General features: G+C 43.3%; 1 protein-coding gene across 1 annotated transcript in view; it reads right to left on the bottom strand.

The window, feature by feature from the left end:
- rnd2 (Rho family GTPase 2) overlaps positions 1 to 18257 on the bottom strand; it is a 35316-nt gene extending 17059 nt beyond the window's left edge. Inside the window, exons 1-2 of the mRNA XM_050069744.1 lie at positions 17918 to 18257; positions 17329 to 17416 (exon numbers count right to left, since the gene is read on the bottom strand). Of these exons, the coding sequence (XP_049925701.1) occupies positions 17329 to 17416; positions 17918 to 18079 (250 nt within the window). The 5' untranslated portion in view covers positions 18080 to 18257. The remainder of the gene's footprint in view (positions 1 to 17328; positions 17417 to 17917) is intronic.
- Positions 18258 to 18727: the final 470 nt, after the last annotated feature.

Raw genomic sequence — 18727 nt, 5'->3', positions numbered from 1 at the left:
GCCCTCCTATGGATGTGAAATACCAAATCATGGAAGTAACCCTTTAAATCAGTAAAAACATGCAAAACCACTGGTACCACTCCTTTAAATTTAGGAAGACATCTTTGAAGCTTGCTAGACAGTCATAGTGAGTCAGACAGGGAGGTAAAATTAGACGGCTGTTTTACATCTGGGACAAACTTTCCTATTAAATATAGCATAATTGTATTGATCCTGATAATGTGGAACACAACAGAGGTGTATTTATTTTCCTAAAATGACAGTGAAGAATCTCGACAGGACACAGTGCAGTATTAATCGCTTTAGAATCGAGGATGTATTTCTTAGCTTCATTGGATTAATATGGATTTCAGAGTTCTAGTTTCTTATTGACATCCACTATTTTTGTAATTAATTTTTAATTTCTTTAGAGTGAAATCTGTCAAATAAATGTTTCCAGTGCACGATGTTCCTCCTGGTACAGGACGACAGAGCAGATGGGCTGTATACTTCCAAATGACCACCAGTGATTAAAGGTCTGTAATATTGCAACTTTCACTACTACACTAAATATTGGCCTGATTTGTGCAATATGCAGAAACAACAGAGACACGACTATGTGTCTTATACAAGGAGCCTGAAGCGGTGAATCTGTGAGCGAAAAATCAACTCAATCCAGTGAAACAAACTATTAAAAAGCCACGATGAAGCATCCTCAGATGGCCTGCACTCACTGTGGCTTATATGTTTGGTTGCTCATGCAGTCTGACATATAGGGTATACAAGTGTATGTACCACACACACACACAGATAAAGCTGTTGATCTGTAATAGAGATGGCTGTGTCAAGTTTTCAAAGGCATTAGCACATAGCCGGGACAGTGGAGGTGACACTGGGTTAAATGGCCATTAACCTTCCATGTCTGCAGCCTTCACACAGGGGATATTGATCAAAGCTCCCTGCGCTTTCCCCTGTGGAGGAAGTGCAGCCCTTTGAAGGGCATCGAGCACCTTCCACGGATCTGCTCTGAGCTCCGCTGCCGAGGAGTTAATGCCTGTGTCTGTCGTCCAATCGCAGGTTGAAAAGCGGGGTCGGCCACAGCGCTGACAGCACAGGCAAGGGGACAGAGCCGCATTACTGTCTGTCTCCTGCTCGCCCCAGGGGTATGGAGATGGAGTAGTGTGTCCGCTTTCAGTTTTCTCCTCACCCCCAGCCCGTCTTTTATAATCACAGACGCACACACACTCTCATTCCGCCAGAGAAATGGCTTTGCATTTCATCTCCTGTTGTTTGATCTCTGTGTCTTGTCTAAGGCTCTGGTTCATGCTGTGCTTTGCTTTTAAAGATCACTATGCTCCTTTTGTCGCTCACTCCTTCTGTCGATTTATATATTCCCTACCTCGCTTTTAAAAAACACCAATCATGTCTCTACTTTGATTTTCCCCTTCTGACTGTCTGAGGCATGACTTTGCATTTGGTGTGGCAGTCTTCGTCGGTACACCCCCTCAGTTTCACTGTTAATTCCTTGGAGATGTTCATGTGTTTAGATGTTACAATACAAACATTGCCCCGTTTTTGTTTGTGTGAAGAAGTTAAGTAGCTGTGAACGGCTGCAGGCTGAGCACAGGGAGCACATGCAGGACCTGCCTTTATCTGTTTATGTGTTTCCTCAAGCTCCACGCTTCTCATGCCAGAACCGTTGAGTCTCGTCAAAGCTGCAACGGCAGACTGTTTGGACAAGATCCACCAAATAAGACAGTTTAAAAAAAAACAGACAAGAGCTAGTTAAAGCACACCAGATGCTGACTTGAAGATTATTTGTTCTTTGCACAACCTCTATCACCACTCAGTGTTGGACCCCAGCTGGTTCCGATATCCCCAACAAAGACTGCAAGTCTTTTTGCAGAGTTTGTTTTGTCTGATTGCTCAACTTAAACATGTAGAAGCAGAAGATTTCAAACAGGGATGAGGTATTTTTAAAGAAAGGAGACTAGTCGCAGTATCCAGTTGTACTTCTCAAAAGCTGATCAGATCGGACTTAAGGAGGATTCACGGCTTTATGGGGACAACTAGATGAAAGGTGGCCTGGGTCAACACTATTGACAGTATACCCCTAATACATTTTAATCAGACATTAACACACTAGCACAGGCATCATACATACATCACTTACCAGCACCATATTTGGCTTTAACTGCTGCAGTGTAGGCAACATGACCAGATTATCAGTCAGCACAGTATTTGTTGGCCACGATAATGGCCCTCATGTTTGAGGACCACCTGTTTTGAATTTTGCACTATACTCCGTCTCTCTCTTCACTTTTTCTCTTGCTTTCTCTATGTTTCACTGCATTGTTGTAACATATCAAAAGTAACAACATGCTAGCACACATCTGACACTGTAGGTAATGTAATTACCCATGTAGCTCTAATAACTGCAGCAGGACAGTTGTCCACTCTTGTTGACAAAAACAATGCAATGTGCCTGTTTAGTAATTCTTTGATTTAAACCATACAAAAAAGGTTTGCCAGAGAACATGAACGATTTGTAAGATGTGCAATAAACAAGTCAGGATGAAAGATGGAAACGCCACAAATCTCTGCTCCGATCTTGAAACTCACTGTCCAACAGGATGTGCATGTCTGCCGCAGACTCCATCCACAAGGAGCAGCCGGACCAAAACTCCTACAACAATGAGATATCAACCCTTAATCTTTCGCACACTGCTGTATGTCTTCAAGCAATATCATCAGTGGGGGAATTTCAGTATCACCCAACCCTACTGCAGTGTGCATAGGCTTGGACGGTATCTATTTTTTCATTTCTTCCTGACATGGAGTATACAGTGGATTATGGTATTTGTGTAAGGGGAAAAATACGTAAAAGCTGATCTACTCATGATAGAAATTAGAGTAGCATGCAATGTATGTCATTGTCTAGCCCACAGTTAGCAGTTAGTCTACTCAGACAAGTCTTGCTGGGCTTAAATACAGTATTTATGGCCCATAGAATAATAAATAGATAGGAAATGAGCGCCCTTGACACTTGCAATAAGGACCCTAATGACCTAATGTTTCTGTGGTGGGTACAAACACATCGATGGGCTAAGCTGAGATAATGTGTTGCATAAAATCATGTGGCTAATAAAAAGCTTTTGGAGTTGGATAATGTCATCTCAAGATAAGGTTGTATGTGGCAATGGGACTTCCTCTATACCGCCTCAGTACAGCATCTCCGTAACAATTTAATAGAAAGACAAGACCTTGTATTTCTGATGGTATTGAAAATCATACCTTTGGGATTTCTTAATACCGCAGTGTACCGTGATACTTTGATATTGCCCAAGCCTAATGCACACACCGTCACATCTGCCACCATGTCATTCTCAAACACTTTGTGGTGCCAAAGTAAGACGATTTCCAAAGTTGCTATAATCAACTCTCAGTTAACCAAAGTTTCTAATGCGTGTGACAATGTTTGTCTACTGTAATGGCGTTGGTTCTCTGAGCTGCAGCTTATTAAATCCCCTACATTTGGCAAGGTTGCTAATAATTAACAAAACCTCAAGCTGCATTTAGTATTTTATTTTTTACAGCACCATTTTCAAGGTCTTTGAGATCATGCAGTAATTTCTGGAGTTCACTGCCAGCAGTAGACACCCACTCTAATTCTTTGACCAAGTATTGGTGATTACCATTCTGCAATGAATTCTGCTATCAAAAAAGAGTCCCAGCCATCCTCAAATAGTACCATCACCTCACGCACACGCAGTATTCAAATTTATCTCTTTCTATTCCTTTTCACCTGTAAAACAGCAGAGATCACATCCTTTATTTCCACTCCTACACATCTTCCAATCTCTGGATTTTCATTAAAACTTGTAATAACACTGACTGCAGCTTCTCTGTCCACAGCTGTCCGTCTGATATGAAAGACGGAGTGAGAATATTCAGGCAGCAGCTACATAGGCATATGAAAGAAAAACTTGTGAGTGGAAAAGGACATCCTCTGCTCCATCGACTCTGCTTCCTCCAGTGCATAACCATCCAAACACATCCCTATCATGGTGCTATCTATCCCCCAGCCCACTCCGAAACCCCCTGGGGAGGCCACCGGGGAGACATGGCACTACTTCAAGTGCAATTTCACTTCCACAAAGGCGGCAGCAGCAGCGAGAAAGAGAGCGCATTGGATCTTGTTTATAAATAAAGTCATCCATAAATGATGGGATCTGTCGAGTGTGTGTGAGCGAGGTGCAGGTAGGGGGTGAAGGATGGAGGTGAAAGACGGCCTCTCTCCCTGTATCCCCTTACGCTCGGATGGGCTGCAGACGGATGCTGAGAGGGTTTTGCTCCTGTGGAGGTGGGGTGGGGGGGGACCAGAGGGACTGAGAGCTAGCTTTGGGAGCAGCAGAACCAGTCAGTGTGGCTGTTTGAAGTGGCCTGATCAAAGCTGGCGCTGCTTCGGGTTCTGTTGCACTCGGCAGAGGGAGTGGACCGGGAGAAATCACACAGAGCCACAGTTCTCTGGGTGGGTTTCCTGTCTGCCTGGATGACTGAGGCATTCACTGCTGCTGCTGCTGCTGCTGCTGAATAGAAACAAATGCCTGGTTCAGTGCCAGGGTGCATTAGTTTGTGTCTCTTCTCTTGTTAAAGCCAATTTTCCAAACACATGAGCAGTGTCGGGGTAACATAATGTATTACTGTAATCACATTACTATGCTGGCCTGCTGAACATTATGTTCCTTGTGACACACATTAAAGGTCCAGTGTGTAGGATTTAGGGGGATATAGTGGCAGAAATGGAAAATAATATAATAAGTTTGTTTTGTTTGGTGTAAAACCACCTGAAAATAAGAATCTTTGTGTTTTCGTTACCTTAGAATGAGCCATTTATATCTACATTGAGAACAGATCCTCTTCCACAGAGTCCACCATGTTGCACTTCTGTGTTTCTACAGTAGCCCAGAATGGACAAACCAAGCACTGGCGCTCTATAGGGCCTTCTGCCTTTTCACCTTAGCCACCGAAGTTAGCAGCCTCTCCGCAATGAGCCAAACAGCATAAATGATATAATAAAATTTCAATTTATTCAGTGATTTTACGAGTTTAAATTAACAGGTCCGTATGTTTTAAGGAGAACGATACTTCTGTCAATAATTCCCGATAAAAACCTCCTGAACAATGAACACTGATGGAATTCTAACCGGGAGCTCACACTTGGCACACAGGAGAGATTTAAGCTGGTTGCAGTCTGCGATCCTCACCTCTAGAAGCCACTAAATCCTACACACTGGTCCTTTAAATTTAATCTGAATCATGTTATGACACATTCAATTAAAAGTCTGTATAAACATCTGTCAATCATAATGAAGCATTACTACCATGTTTAAATAGAAGCACACAGGTTTACACACAAAATGAAATGCTTTCAAATAGAGGTTACATTTGTTATATATTATTAATTTAGAATGATGAAGAATAAGTTTGTTTCTCTTTCAATATCTATTAGGGAAAATTATTTTCCGCCCTACTGGCCCATTCACGTGAGAGCTCAATCACATAAATACAGCACAAAATAGCAGAGAGCTCTTTGTTTTCATTAGTAAAATATTCTTTTGACTTTGAATTCACGCTGTGTCCCAGTCAGATCCATCAAAGAACTTGCCCAAAAAACATGCCGTCATCAAACTGTCTGTTATTCAATATAAAACAAAAAAACGTAAAAACAATACAACTCCCAGTTCATCTGCTCGAGCCCCTCATAGTGACTACATTTAGAATCAATAACTTCCTGTGTCAATGGATTTGTATGCATCATGCCATAGATCATGTTACTTCAGGTCAATGAAGACGGAGGGCGCACAATTAAAGCACACTTCCTCCATCTCTTCATACAATAGGCAAAGGCACTGCATTAAATCCCCTGTAGGATTATTTATATGGCCATATGTAGCTGTGTGTTTAACATGGAACAAGAGCGCTGCAGTGCTTTAAAAGTGTGACACAGTTGGCGTTTGTGTGTCTGCGTCCCAGAGGACCACAGTGGGTCAGGTCCCAAGGGTGCCACCGACAAACCTCGTTCACAACACAAAGCCTCGAAGGGTGGGGTGCTGGGTGGGGGGTGGGAAAAGCACAGATGTAAACTTCTCCTTCTGTCTACCCCTTCTGTCCCCTTTTCCCAGTTTTCAATGTAGTGAACACTTGCTGCTCTTATAACATGCTCTAAGGGCAGCCCCCCCCCCCAAACTCGCTTCGACTCCCCCACTGTCTTTGCCCATTGGGCGAAGCAGCTGCTGCGCTTTCCAGTCTTATTGTGTCCCGGCTCCCACCCCAGCGCCCCTCATCTGCCCCCATTACGCCTCTGGTCAGCTGAGAAACAATGGTAGAGGTCATAGGGTCAGCACTGTTGGAATTCCCATACACAAGCCCACTCAATCATACACATGCCCACACACATGTACACATGCACTCACTCGTATCCCTTATACATTTGGCATCCATCTCGTTCTTTTACTATACAATGCATTTTAAACGTGGGAGACCGATATACAGTATAAGACAGCTCAAGTTAAGTTAGTTAAAGCTGCTATAGTCTATATTTTCGTAATAACGTATCATTCGACAATGTGAAAACCGCAGCTCTCCTCCTTTATGCAGCTTTATAGTGAGTTTCAGCTAATTGTTCAGGCTTCGTAAAAAATGAAGGCAGCAATCATGTAAGATATGCACTGATGGGAGTAAAGAAGGAAGTAGTATAAGGAGCAAAAGACCATGTCATGAAGCAGGTTAGAGTGCCCAATTGGTCAAGCAAACACACGACTTTGCCGTCACACTTTTTGTCTTCCATGTGAAACCCAAGTGAATTATTTTAGGGCACATTCTCACATCGTTACATGACATTAAGCACATAAGTAACCTGACGACCCAACCATGTTTTGTTTCCTAAACCTAACCTGTGTAACTTTACATTAAGTATGTAACATTCTGTGGCCCAAACATGATTCCTTTACTAAACCTTTCCTACGTAATTTTACTTTCTTAAACTTAACCCACGTTACTTCACGTGATATATTTTTTGTTAAGCATTTAATGTTTTGACGCCCCATGACTCTTTGCTAAACCTACTTAACGTTAAGTGTGTAACGTTCTGATGTCCAATCATGACTCTTTAATAAACCTTACCTACGTAACTTCATTTTCTTAAACCTAACCTATGTTACTGTATGTTATGCTACTTTACGTTAAGTACATAACCTGATGATGCCTCACCATGATTCTTTTTCTAAACCTAACCTACGTAGATTTATTTTCATAATCTAAGTAGTTTTACATGTGTGTAACTTTATGTTAAGTTGTAACAGGACGACACCCAATCGTGATTCTTTCCTAAACCTAACCTAACCAGTAGGGGGGGCTAATTTGCTGGGTGCTAATTATAAGATATCATACAAACCAATATCACAGGATACAATGCATTGTTTAGCTGTCCCACCACAAAGTTTTGGGTCATTCTCAATGCTCTCACTGTATCATTTCCATCCAAGTTAAGCCGCTTTTTTTCAGCAAGAAAGCTCTAAAAACCAAATGTACACTACCTACCAGCACCAAACAGGGAACAGACACAGTTGGAGACTAGCTGGTGAACACAGTGGAGCATTTAGCAGCTAAAGAGACAGATTTCTCCAACAGAAGCTGGCAGAAACCAAAAACAGAACTAAATGAGAGTGATAATTGGTCTTACATTCATCAGGTAGTCAGAAACACAACTCCAAATGACTGATACAGTTGCTTGGTAACTATATCACTAGATCATATATGTTCGTGTACATGCATGCTAAGTTGTGTATGTGCATCTGTAGTATTGCTGCTTTCTTTAAATCCTCCATTACCACTACCACTGCATTTCATATTATCTTTTAATAAGTGAATCACCAGTGTAGTTTATCAGGTATAGGCTAAACACTGGAAACAAGCACTGGCCAAAATGACCCCGAAAATTACATCAGAATATTAAAGAATGCTAACAATGACAGTATTGTGCACCATTCGTTACAACTCATTCTCATATCTGCCCCTTTGTACGTCTGCCGTCTTAAATGCCTGCCAAGAAAACTGTTTTATATCTTCATTTATCCTTTTATTCTCTGTCAGTCATGATATAGCTCCATTCTCCTCTTCTAGTAGCACGGCATGGCAAGGCTTAAGACAGGGCTTGTAATCTGAGTCAGTGTGAGCTCATCAAAAGCTTTAAGTGCGCTTTTTCTTCACCACATACCAAAAAAACCTTTAATTCTACCAAGTTAATGTTCCCTCCCTAATAACTTATCACTTTGATTATTCCATTGGCACATTAACTAAGTAAAAGCCATATACAGCCTATCAGCAGCGTGCAGTGCATTTCAGCAGTGGACATGCTATTTAAGCAGATTATACACTTTTGCCTGGTGCTCAGCATTAAGCTGACAGTGCATGGGGGCTGAGATGTGGCGAAGGAATGTGTGGTGGCTCTCGGCTCGTAGCTGTATCCATGGTCACATTAACAGGCTCCTCTGACAGGGATAAGAGATCAGAGGGACTGAGAGGCTGTCTCCTCTGGGGCCTCCAAGAAGTGCTTGTTTTATTGTTTATGGGCGGATGGACATGTGGGACACTCAGGACGTTTTGTATGCATGTAAAATGTGCACAACGGCGGGTACATGCCTGTGTGGTGCAGGTGGCAGGCTGCACTTGTGTGTGTGTGGGTATAGGTGTCTGTGGGAGTGTGTGTGTGTTTCTCTGTGTCACCGAGGACAGCAGATATTCCGTGTGGTAATTACAGCCTGTGTGTTCCTGTCAGTGCAGCTGGCTGGCTTTCATGCAGCACTTCTGCCCACCCCCTGCTTAACACGGCCCCTGACTGACGGTGACCTCAACACGGCGCTTGAGATTCCGCCTTGACTAATGGGCTATCAGAGATGGAGAACATCGATGAAGGGAAAGAAAGAGGGGAGGATAAATAAATAGCTCAGAGGAAAAGACAACTGACAGTCCACCTCCAGAGAAGTTACGCTCTCCTGCACATCAACAATTCTCCTCTTCTTAGTACTCTTTGTTTCTTACAGCTACTGTAACATACGGGCAGCCATTTCCTCTTCAGCTTGTTGACCCTTTGTGTAGTAGTCTAAGAATATGTTTCACAGAGTGCTGAGCTCCAGGGATGGAGCACAGCTGCTTGCCTGCTCAAGGACCAAGACCATCCAGCCCAGCAGCCAGGACTGCCGGCTGTCCTCTGGAGTTTCCATAATGTCACACAAACCCACTCAGAGAGCCGAGGTGCAATGAAGTGCAGCACTGTGCGTGAGACCATCATTATTCAAGAAGTTTGGAGCTGGAGACCATTTGCAAAGAGGAAAAGAAGGAAATGCCCGTAACACATAGGGGATTTGATCTTGTAATGCCAAAATAATTAAACTAATTTACAACATGAGGTCTGCATGCGTCCTTATTTCTGTAAGTGCCATTTTATTTATATGCATCCATGTGTGAATATGGAACAATTATGTTTTGTGAGCTGTAAAATACATTTTAGTTATTGTCTAATGGAAACCTGGACATTTAAGTCTCTCAACAGCCCCTCAGTGGCTGTTAAAATAAACCAAATGCTCACTACATTTACATTTTTCTTCTTACTTGAAGTTAAATTGCATTTATTAGTGACGCTCATTATTCCCGATCATGGGAGTGATCAGCTCAGAAGTCACTAAAATCCTCAGCTATAAAATACCAGGTGGTGTGTACGATTTACAGTACCGTGACACACAAAGATTGCACATTCACTTTACCCCACGCAGTGCCTGCCGCTTGATTTCTAATATGCAAAACGTCTTTGTGGGCTCTAACCATTAACTGTAATCCCCGGGATTATCAGGTGCAGCCTGCCAGAGAGGCTGCAGGCTCATCCCAAACCTGATGCCAGGAGGATGAGAGTCATGGATGAGCCGGAATATATTCTCTGTGATTCTGCTGTCAAGTTCATAAGGCCCCCAAGGACAGACCGGTACCGACTTTGTTCAAAAATACTGTCACAGGCATCCCTATAACTGAGGATGGGGACTGGAGACCTGGAACAAAAGCCCAAGTTTATTTGCAGCACTTGCAAAAAAAAAATAAAAATAAATCCAACATGCCAGTTACAAGTCAAACATTATTACAAACTGTACTCTGTGCTCAGCCACCAAATTGAAAAGGGAAACTTCCATTAAATTTGTACGGTGAGTTCTTTTCACAAACACAATAGAGAATGTCACACCTGACATGCCTTCTCATGCTTCAACAAGAGTCAGGCTGTGTTCACACTACAAGCAACACAGCACCAGGCTGCAAGTCATTGTCAATGGAGGCCGGTAACATAAAGGTACAAACTGATGCCCAACACATGCTGCGGACAGATGTGAAGTGCTACAAATCAAAGTTAAGCTGGCTTCACTGTTGTCAGTCAATCCTATGTTTTTGTTTCTAGCTGTGGTACTGTGTTATTTAACTTAGTCAGCTGAAGCTATGCTAGCTTTATCCACATTGCAGGGTACACAGTGATGCAAAGGGGCAGTGATGTTAAAATGGGGCTCAGACATTAATAAAAAGCATAGCCTAGATATTTTTTTGACCAAATACAAACTTGACATTCAGCTGAGGTGCTTTGTGGCAAGTAACAGACACACAGGCAGCTGTGGCTCAGGAGGTAGAGTGGGTCGTCCATTAATCAGAAGATCGGTGGGTTGATCCCTAGCTCCTCCAGTCTGTATGTTGAATTATCCTTGGGCAAGATAATGAACCCCACATTGCTCCCAGTGGCTGTTCCATTGGAGTGTGAGTGTATGTTTCAGCAGGTGACACTTTGTATGGTAGCCCTTGCCACCAATGGGTGAATGTGACATGTGCTTTTGAGCAACTTTTGAGTCCAGAGCAACACTTCAACAGCGACTCGGTGATAAAATAGCAGGTCATGCTTTCACATTGTCACTTGTAGTATGAGCATAGCATCAGAGTCTACAGCCATGCCAGTGGCTCAGTACTGTGAGCTAATTGCTATTGTCAGCATACTAACATACCCACAATAGTGATGTTAAAGTGGAGACAGACAACCCCGTTACCGGTTCTGTTGCTCCGTTACCGGCCTCAGAGCACCATGGCTGGCTTCCAGGCTTTGGGGCACTTCATGGCACTTCTGCCTCTTGTCTTAACCTGGCATTCTTACCAAGATGCGCTCTCAGGTACAGACATATGGCACAGGTGGATTTAACGTGAATTGGTACTCAGTAGTACCAACGTAATTTGATCGGTAACCTTAAACATACTCAGTTCCCTACCCAACCTTTGCAGGTAGGCATGCTAACTTTAACTAATCAGCAGTAAGCACAAAGTATAGCTGAGGCTGATGGGGATGTTATCAGTTTTGCAGTCTTGAACAAATTGAAGTTTTGTGGCACTAGATGCAAAGTCAGAGGATCAACAAAGTGATTACAATTCATCCTATGGGGGACATGAATGCATGTACCAATTTTCAATCCATCAAATTTTTGAGATATTTCACTCAAAACCACACATAAAAATAGCATGGTGTCACCAGAGGACAAGCCAGATGATCACTAAAGTCATTAGGATACATCCACTGGGGACCATAAATGTCTGGTTGTTGAGATACAGTATCTCAATCTGGTCCAAAGTGCTGGAACAAGCAACCAAAAGACCAGCATTACCATCCCTTTTCAGCCATATGGCTAAAAACAGCACCTTCGTCATTACCAGAAAAATTTTGTTTATGTGAATTAATAGGAATGAAAATGCCTTACAATATACTTGTGTCTTCTGTGACACCATGGTAGCATTATATAAATTACTACATCAAAACTATAGGAACTTGAGCTGAGATAATTAACCAATGAATCAACAAATGTTTTCATCTTCCTAAATATGAGAATTTTGCTGCTTTTTTCTTTTTCATATAATCAAAAACTGAGTATTTTTGGACTGTTGGTCAGGGGAGAGTGTAATTTACCCCAGTTGGTGGGTAAGAGGCCACTTTCCAAACTTCTTAATGTATGTGTTTGTTTAATTACCAGGGCACAAAGCAGTTATTTAAAGTTACAGTATTTCACAAACATTGCATCTTCTGTTTACTCATTACCCGAAACTGTCATGCCGTTTTCCCCCAGTGCAGGGGAGTGCCTTCCAGCCTGCTATGCATCATCAAAACAGGTTTCGTTTAGGCAGTTATTGCCCTGGGCTGGTTAGGCAAAGAGCGGCAGCAACTTTCAGGGCTTAGGCTCGGTGCATACATTCAGCCTTGTGAACAGCAGTTGAAAGGATGTCGTCATCCTCCCTTCAGGATGCAGGCAAAAATAAACAAAAGGTATATTTAGTATCTGTGGTTAAATATGCAGCTCCATTTCCAGCTGGTTGCAACCACCTAAAAACAATCTCATTCTCCAATTGCAAATTGTTGAGAGAAAAGAGAAATAAATGCTGGTTTTAATTATTTAACAGTGAGTCTAACATTACGGTCGTGATTCACAGAGACCAGGCTGTAAGAGCCCAGAGCAAATAATGTTACAACATGTGATCAGCGTGCTTGCTACTCAGGTCAGACAGCACTTTCTGAGTAAACTCTGGCTCCAGTGAGCTGTAGGTTTGAAGGCAAAGATGTGTCTGTTGATTTTATTTCTGCTCTGCGTTGTGATTGTAGTTCACTCATTCTCTATTAAAGATTAATCAAGTGGAAAGTGTCGAGGAACAGAAAGCCCGCTGAACTCAGCGTGTTTTTACAGGCCTGTGGAAGCCCTACTGGTCCAGCGCACTGAGAATGTGGAGTTTTTAGAGAGCATAAAGACACCAGGAATGTTGGAAAGTTGGTATGAGAGGAGGGAGACAGCCAGACCGTGACTATGAGGTGGCACTGGGAGTGGCGTTACACACTTGCAGTGTCTTGTTATCGCCTCTCAAGTCAAAACAATCACACCTCTGACTGTGAAAAGTCGAGACAGCTTTGTCACGAGAACTGATCCACAAAAAACATTAAAGCTCAATAGAGAAAAACGGGCTTTGAAACTTGTGTGAGGGGTAATTTTTACAGAATCTCTTATAATCTGTGACATTTCCCGATAAATAAATGCTTTTCGGCTCCCTGTCACCGACTGTGCAGCACAATGGTACGTCAAACTGTAGCCAGTTCATGAAAGCTTTTAAATTTGTTGTTGTGAACACCCAGTGTCAGGCAGGTCTATTGCGGGAAAAATACTCCACTGCACAGCAAGTGATGCGTTTCATGTTCCCAGCAGCAGCTACAGCACTTTGTTTGGAAATAAATAAGAGGAAAAAAACTGGGCTGTTACAATGGGAAATTATAGCCAACATCGCTGATCGGTCAAAGACACTCCACAGAAACTCAGATTGCATTGACAGAACTTCTCAGGATAAAGAGTGAGAGACACGTGGTTTGAATGACAAGCGCTCTCTGGGGCGTACAGTGGGAAAGAAACACCACAGCATGAGCTGATTAGTTGCAAAGATGTCAGCAAAAGAAGAAAGAAAAACAAGATTCCTGTGGATTGCCACTTGAAAGCACACTCCAGCATGACTAAACAGAAAGTAAGAGTTCCAGTTCTCATGTGAGAATCAGGTCAGGCATTAGAGAGGAGAAACAGAAAGAGACGTGAGTGCACTGCTGTAGGAAGTTCGGGGAAACCCAGCCTGTCATGACTCGGACTTGTTAGAAATAGCACGCACACCTCTTAGCAGAGTATTAGTCTGAGGCCAAGGCTCGAGGGAATATTTCCCAGGCACCCTTACCATATTGGGAAGAGAGGAAGAGTGCATCAGTGCCTTGGGCTCGGTAAAAAAACCCTGACTGGTGTAAGTGTCGACAGTAATCACTAATGGCCCTCAGACAAGTTATCACCGAGCCACATTGACATTTTGACCACTTAACAGCTTTGGTTGCTTTAAAAGTCCATTAGGGCACAGATACGTGCAATGGTAACAGACTACAGCATCTTTCACCATGTGGCAGCATATAATATAGATACAGTCATACACAGATATAATGATTTTTCTCATTGGAATTCCATTCAATCGCTTTCTAATTGACTTAATTCTCCAGATGGTCCAGAGCTGAATGCAGGGCAGAATACAAAACGCAGCCGAAAGTTGCCCTATGGTTTCCAGAAGCCATAATACCTCCCTGTTTCTGTTTAATGCTTCTTAAAATACCCATTCATTTAGTGCTGCAACACAAACACACACATATGCAGAGACATACAGATTCACACCCGGTAATGACCTCAATTAGATAAACACCTCACCACTGTTCTCACCCATCCTGCAAGGACTAGACCTTGTGGAAGAGCCAGAATTAATGAGACCAAACTAATCAATGGCACAGCAACGAATGCTGGGAGCATTTTTAATGGCAATACACATCTAACCACGCAGGGGAAACGTGAACCAGGCGAGGCGCAAGCTGTTTAAAGAGCCATGCCTCAGATAGCGATCAATATTGCTTTGTGAACGGAGCCGGACCACAGCAGGCAGACTTCACCAGCAATTAAAAGGGAGACAATACTTTATGTGAAGAGGCTGAGAGCTCGGTTGTCAGATACAAAACAGCTGTATTTTGGGGAGAATGGGATGCATCTTCGGAGGAGTAAGTGGAGGATCGACTGATGCAAATGTCGGGTCGAAATTGAACTGTCCAGTGTGCTGTAGACAGCGTGGAATACAATTGCTGCCCCCCACCCTAGGGAGAATAATTGGAGACTTACATTAGTGTCTTTAAGAGGCTGAGGTAAAACAGTTGTACCTTGTGAAACTAGACAATATAAGGTATCCACTGACACCAACCATACGAGCATAGCTTGTCGGAAAGAGGGCCAACTAGGGCTCCAAGTTTAGGCTAAATTTTGCCAAGGTCACAACTTTCCCTTTAAAATCTCATCTCAAGATACCTCTATACCTCAACAGCATGATAGTTTTCCAGAAAATCAGCTTTTTGTTTTGGTGTGCCACCCTGAGATTTTTATTCGCCCCATCTGGCCACCCCTATGAAAACTTTCTGGGGCGCCACTGGGTGCAGCACAATTCATTTCCTCTCAAAAAAGCACTTTGTTGATATTGTGTCAAGTTTTGTTAAAGCGGGTACGAAGAGGGAAAGCTCCGTCGGCATTGCTCCTCATTTAACATCCACTACCATGATAGGTTCCTTCACTTTGGACTCCCTTTGAAAGCTCAGCACTGTCGTGACAGTTTGCAAGAAGGTAAATCCACAGGCCAGAGTTTACCAAAGTTTAACTCTAAGCCAGAACGTGTCACACGTTTACTTTCCCTCCATGAGTGAATCCACTCATCGCAGCCATTCCATTGAAACAAATTGATTCCACTCTGTTATAAATGATGGTGTGACCATGACTAAGAGCCTGGGCCTTTCACTGCTGCTGCTGCTGCTGCTGCTGCTAGTGTTCATGGGAGAAATAATAACAATAATAATAAAACAGCGCTAGAAAAGGGGAGCTGTCAGAGGAAAGGGGGTGAAGCAATAAAAAAAATCCAAATCTAAAAGAGGAACCATGGGAGACATGCTATTTTCTTCAGATGAAAGCCTTTTTCATCTAAGTGCGAGCCAATTATTTTTCTTGTTGAGAGAAAATATGAACATCTGTGTTTGCTGTGAATCAGTGAATAATGGCATACCACACAAGGACCTCTGAACGCACACACAAACACATACACACACAGGAGCACACACAGAAGTACCATACACACACAGACGCATTAGCCCTGTGGGTTGGGTGACGTCATGTTTGTTGTGGGGCAGGCGGCTCCTGGTTGAAGATTAAAGACTAACACTGCCAAAGGTGGTTTAGGGTTTTAAAGATGGACAGAAGCACAACATTCCCACCACATCATTAGGCTTTTACAGCCCAGAGATAAGGAACTCTTCTAAGCTGTGGCCCCAGGTCCCGGAGGACCCTGACCCCTGACTGACAGGCTCAAGCAGATTTACTCCTCGGGTCAGCATGAGGTCCAAGTAAAAACAACATTCTTTCACTGACTGATCATGTAACACAAAAATAGTCTCGTCATCTCTCCCGGAAGATGGTTTTAGGTTTGGGAATGTTTATGGTATAAGAAAGAATTCTCCCTGGGAAGATCCCATATTCAGTCCTGTGACTGGTCAGCCGTGTCACTGGTCAGAGAACTGACAGGAGCCTCTCGGCTGAGATGACCATGATGAGATGCAGATCACAGAGCAGTTAATCCATCCATGCTGACAAGACTTGGATGAAGTGGACCATGGCTTTCTGCGCAGGAGTCTCACTGATGCCACTGCTGCCCGGTGGCCAAAAATACTTCCCCTGGCCGAAGCATGTTCATACACAGAAGCCCAGTCACACAGGAAGTCATTAAAAGGACAATGTAAGGATGATCTGTCACCAGAGAAAGTTCAGTTGTGATGGCGCAACACTGCACACACAGATTCCTATCTGTGGAACAACAGGGTTTGAAACTGACGTCACCAAAGGCTGTTTTTCTGACCATATCAGCATGTTTCAACTTGACGTTTTTAATGGCTTGGTGTTTTTACTCGGAGAGGAAAAAGCTCCTGAAACAACATTTTCAAAATGACAAGTCACTAAAACTGTAGTTGAAACCTCGATGAATGAATCTGAAAAGAAACTTGAATGAATTTCTTTCATGGGTTGAAGGAGGCTATCTTTATATCAATGATTCTGTACCAGCAATTTGAAGGGAATAAAACTTAATATCACATTGTCAGCTGAAACTGAGGCAAAGGAGGAAACTCGAGCAGACAATACGTCAAATATCTGGCCAATAAGTCAGCAAACCACTGAGAACACTCACTGGTTATGCAGTTACTGGTCCCTTCAGGCCCATCCTGTCTCAATTATCCACGCCCTCACCCATTCCAACCCCTACAGTCTCCTGACCCTGTGGCCAGAGCATGGGAAGAGCCAGCCACACACAGTGTACAGCACAGGAAGGAATGCAAACACAAGACACCAGACATGGAGCTGGCACCGAGGTCTCCAGCAAACACAACAATCATAAATAGCAGATGCACCGAGCTAAAAACAAAAAAAGAATCTCGCAAACAAAAGACATCCATCTGAAGTTGGCAAGGTCAAAGCAATTTGTCAAAGAGATGACTGCTGGAAAAGTTGCAGGGGGGAGTTGGAGGCAGTCCTCCCACGGTCGCAGCCAGGGACAGGCACCATGGCAGGGGCTGGGAGGGGATTGATTTGATGTCAGCCTTTTAAGAGAGACAGTGCAGGCAGAGATATGAAATTGTCTTACCTGACGTGTCCCACATATTCAGCTCAATCCGGTGCTTGTCTATCTCAAAACTGGCTGTGTAGTTTTCAAACACCGTGGGCACGTAGTTCTGAAAATAAGGGATTTATTTTAGTTATCCAATTAAGACGGACAAGATAAGCCTGTGTTTACACTGCCACAGGCTTCAGGTGGGGCAAGAAAATCACATTTGAAAAGATGCAGCAGATAAATAAAATAATGCCAGGCACATTTCACAGAAAAGCTGGCATTGTGATCCCTTTTGGGGATATTTTAGAAATATGGTGATATTATAGCAGGTGAAGACAACGCCTTAAAGTTTTATGGGCAGCACTGCAGACAATAAAAAGTCAATTGAGACATTACAGGACTATTACAGTGATTTTACAGGCAGTCATCACAGCTTGCTCTCCAGCGCTTGTCTTCATTTAACATTTCTGTCTTTAGGCAGGTGGATGTAACCTGCTGAACAAGTAGTGCTGAAGTTGAACTGCATTGCATTTCAATGGCAGTGCTCACTCATTCATAAACTCCTGATCTCATTGTTCTCCAAATGACAAAACACTCAAGTTGAGACTTTTGACAGACCCACCTCTGGATAGCAGTCCTTGGCAAAAACGTGCAGGAGTGCCGTTTTCCCACACTGCGTGTCCCCGACCACCACAATCTTACAGCGGCTGCCTAGACTGTCCATGGTTTGTCCGTCAGAGGTGTGCTGTTGACGCGAGGATGGATTGCATCCAGCATCCAGCATAGGAGACGCAGCGGAACACAATACGGGGAGGAAAAATGAGCAAATACATGCGCCGACCCGGTGCGCTTTATCCAGCTGCTTCTGCCTGACGCACAGCTCCCTGGTCCCGCTGATAGACTCTGTGTGTCTGACTGGTCGGCTCCCGAAACCACAGAAAGGACGCGCACTCGCAGCCCTCCCTGGAAACTCCGGTAGTTAGATTACTAGCCACGCCTTCCCAATATTCGCGTCTGGATCACATCACTCAGCTGTAATAGGCTGCTCTTATGGGAAATAAAGGATCTGTGGGGCAAACAGTTTATTGTGACATCATGCTGTTTGTTTTTGCCTCTTATGGCAATATTCTTATTCTTTTAATATCTCAGTCATATTGCCAAAACTACATCAGAGGGATCAGAGAGTTCATGGAGAAAAATTCTACCTCCTTTTCTATCCGTGTAATATCTATATCATATGACCTTAGGAACTTTATATTTGAGAACAGGGGCGTGGGTTTTGTGTGTGTGTGTGTGTGTGTGTGGTGGTGGTGGGGGGGGGCATGAACAAGAGGTTTTGGGGGGTTTCCACCAGAAAATTCTGCACTGCAAACACTGAATTTCCTGCATTTTGGTGAATGTTTGTGCACCACTTTGTGCCTTTTCTGCATCA

The sequence above is a fragment of the Epinephelus moara genome, chromosome 18, assembly GCF_006386435.1.
Source record: "Epinephelus moara isolate mb chromosome 18, YSFRI_EMoa_1.0, whole genome shotgun sequence".
In the NCBI taxonomy this organism is placed as follows: Eukaryota; Metazoa; Chordata; class Actinopteri; order Perciformes; family Serranidae; genus Epinephelus; species Epinephelus moara.
Note: the sequence above shows the minus strand (reverse complement) of the source record. Positions and strands in the feature narration are given on the sequence as shown.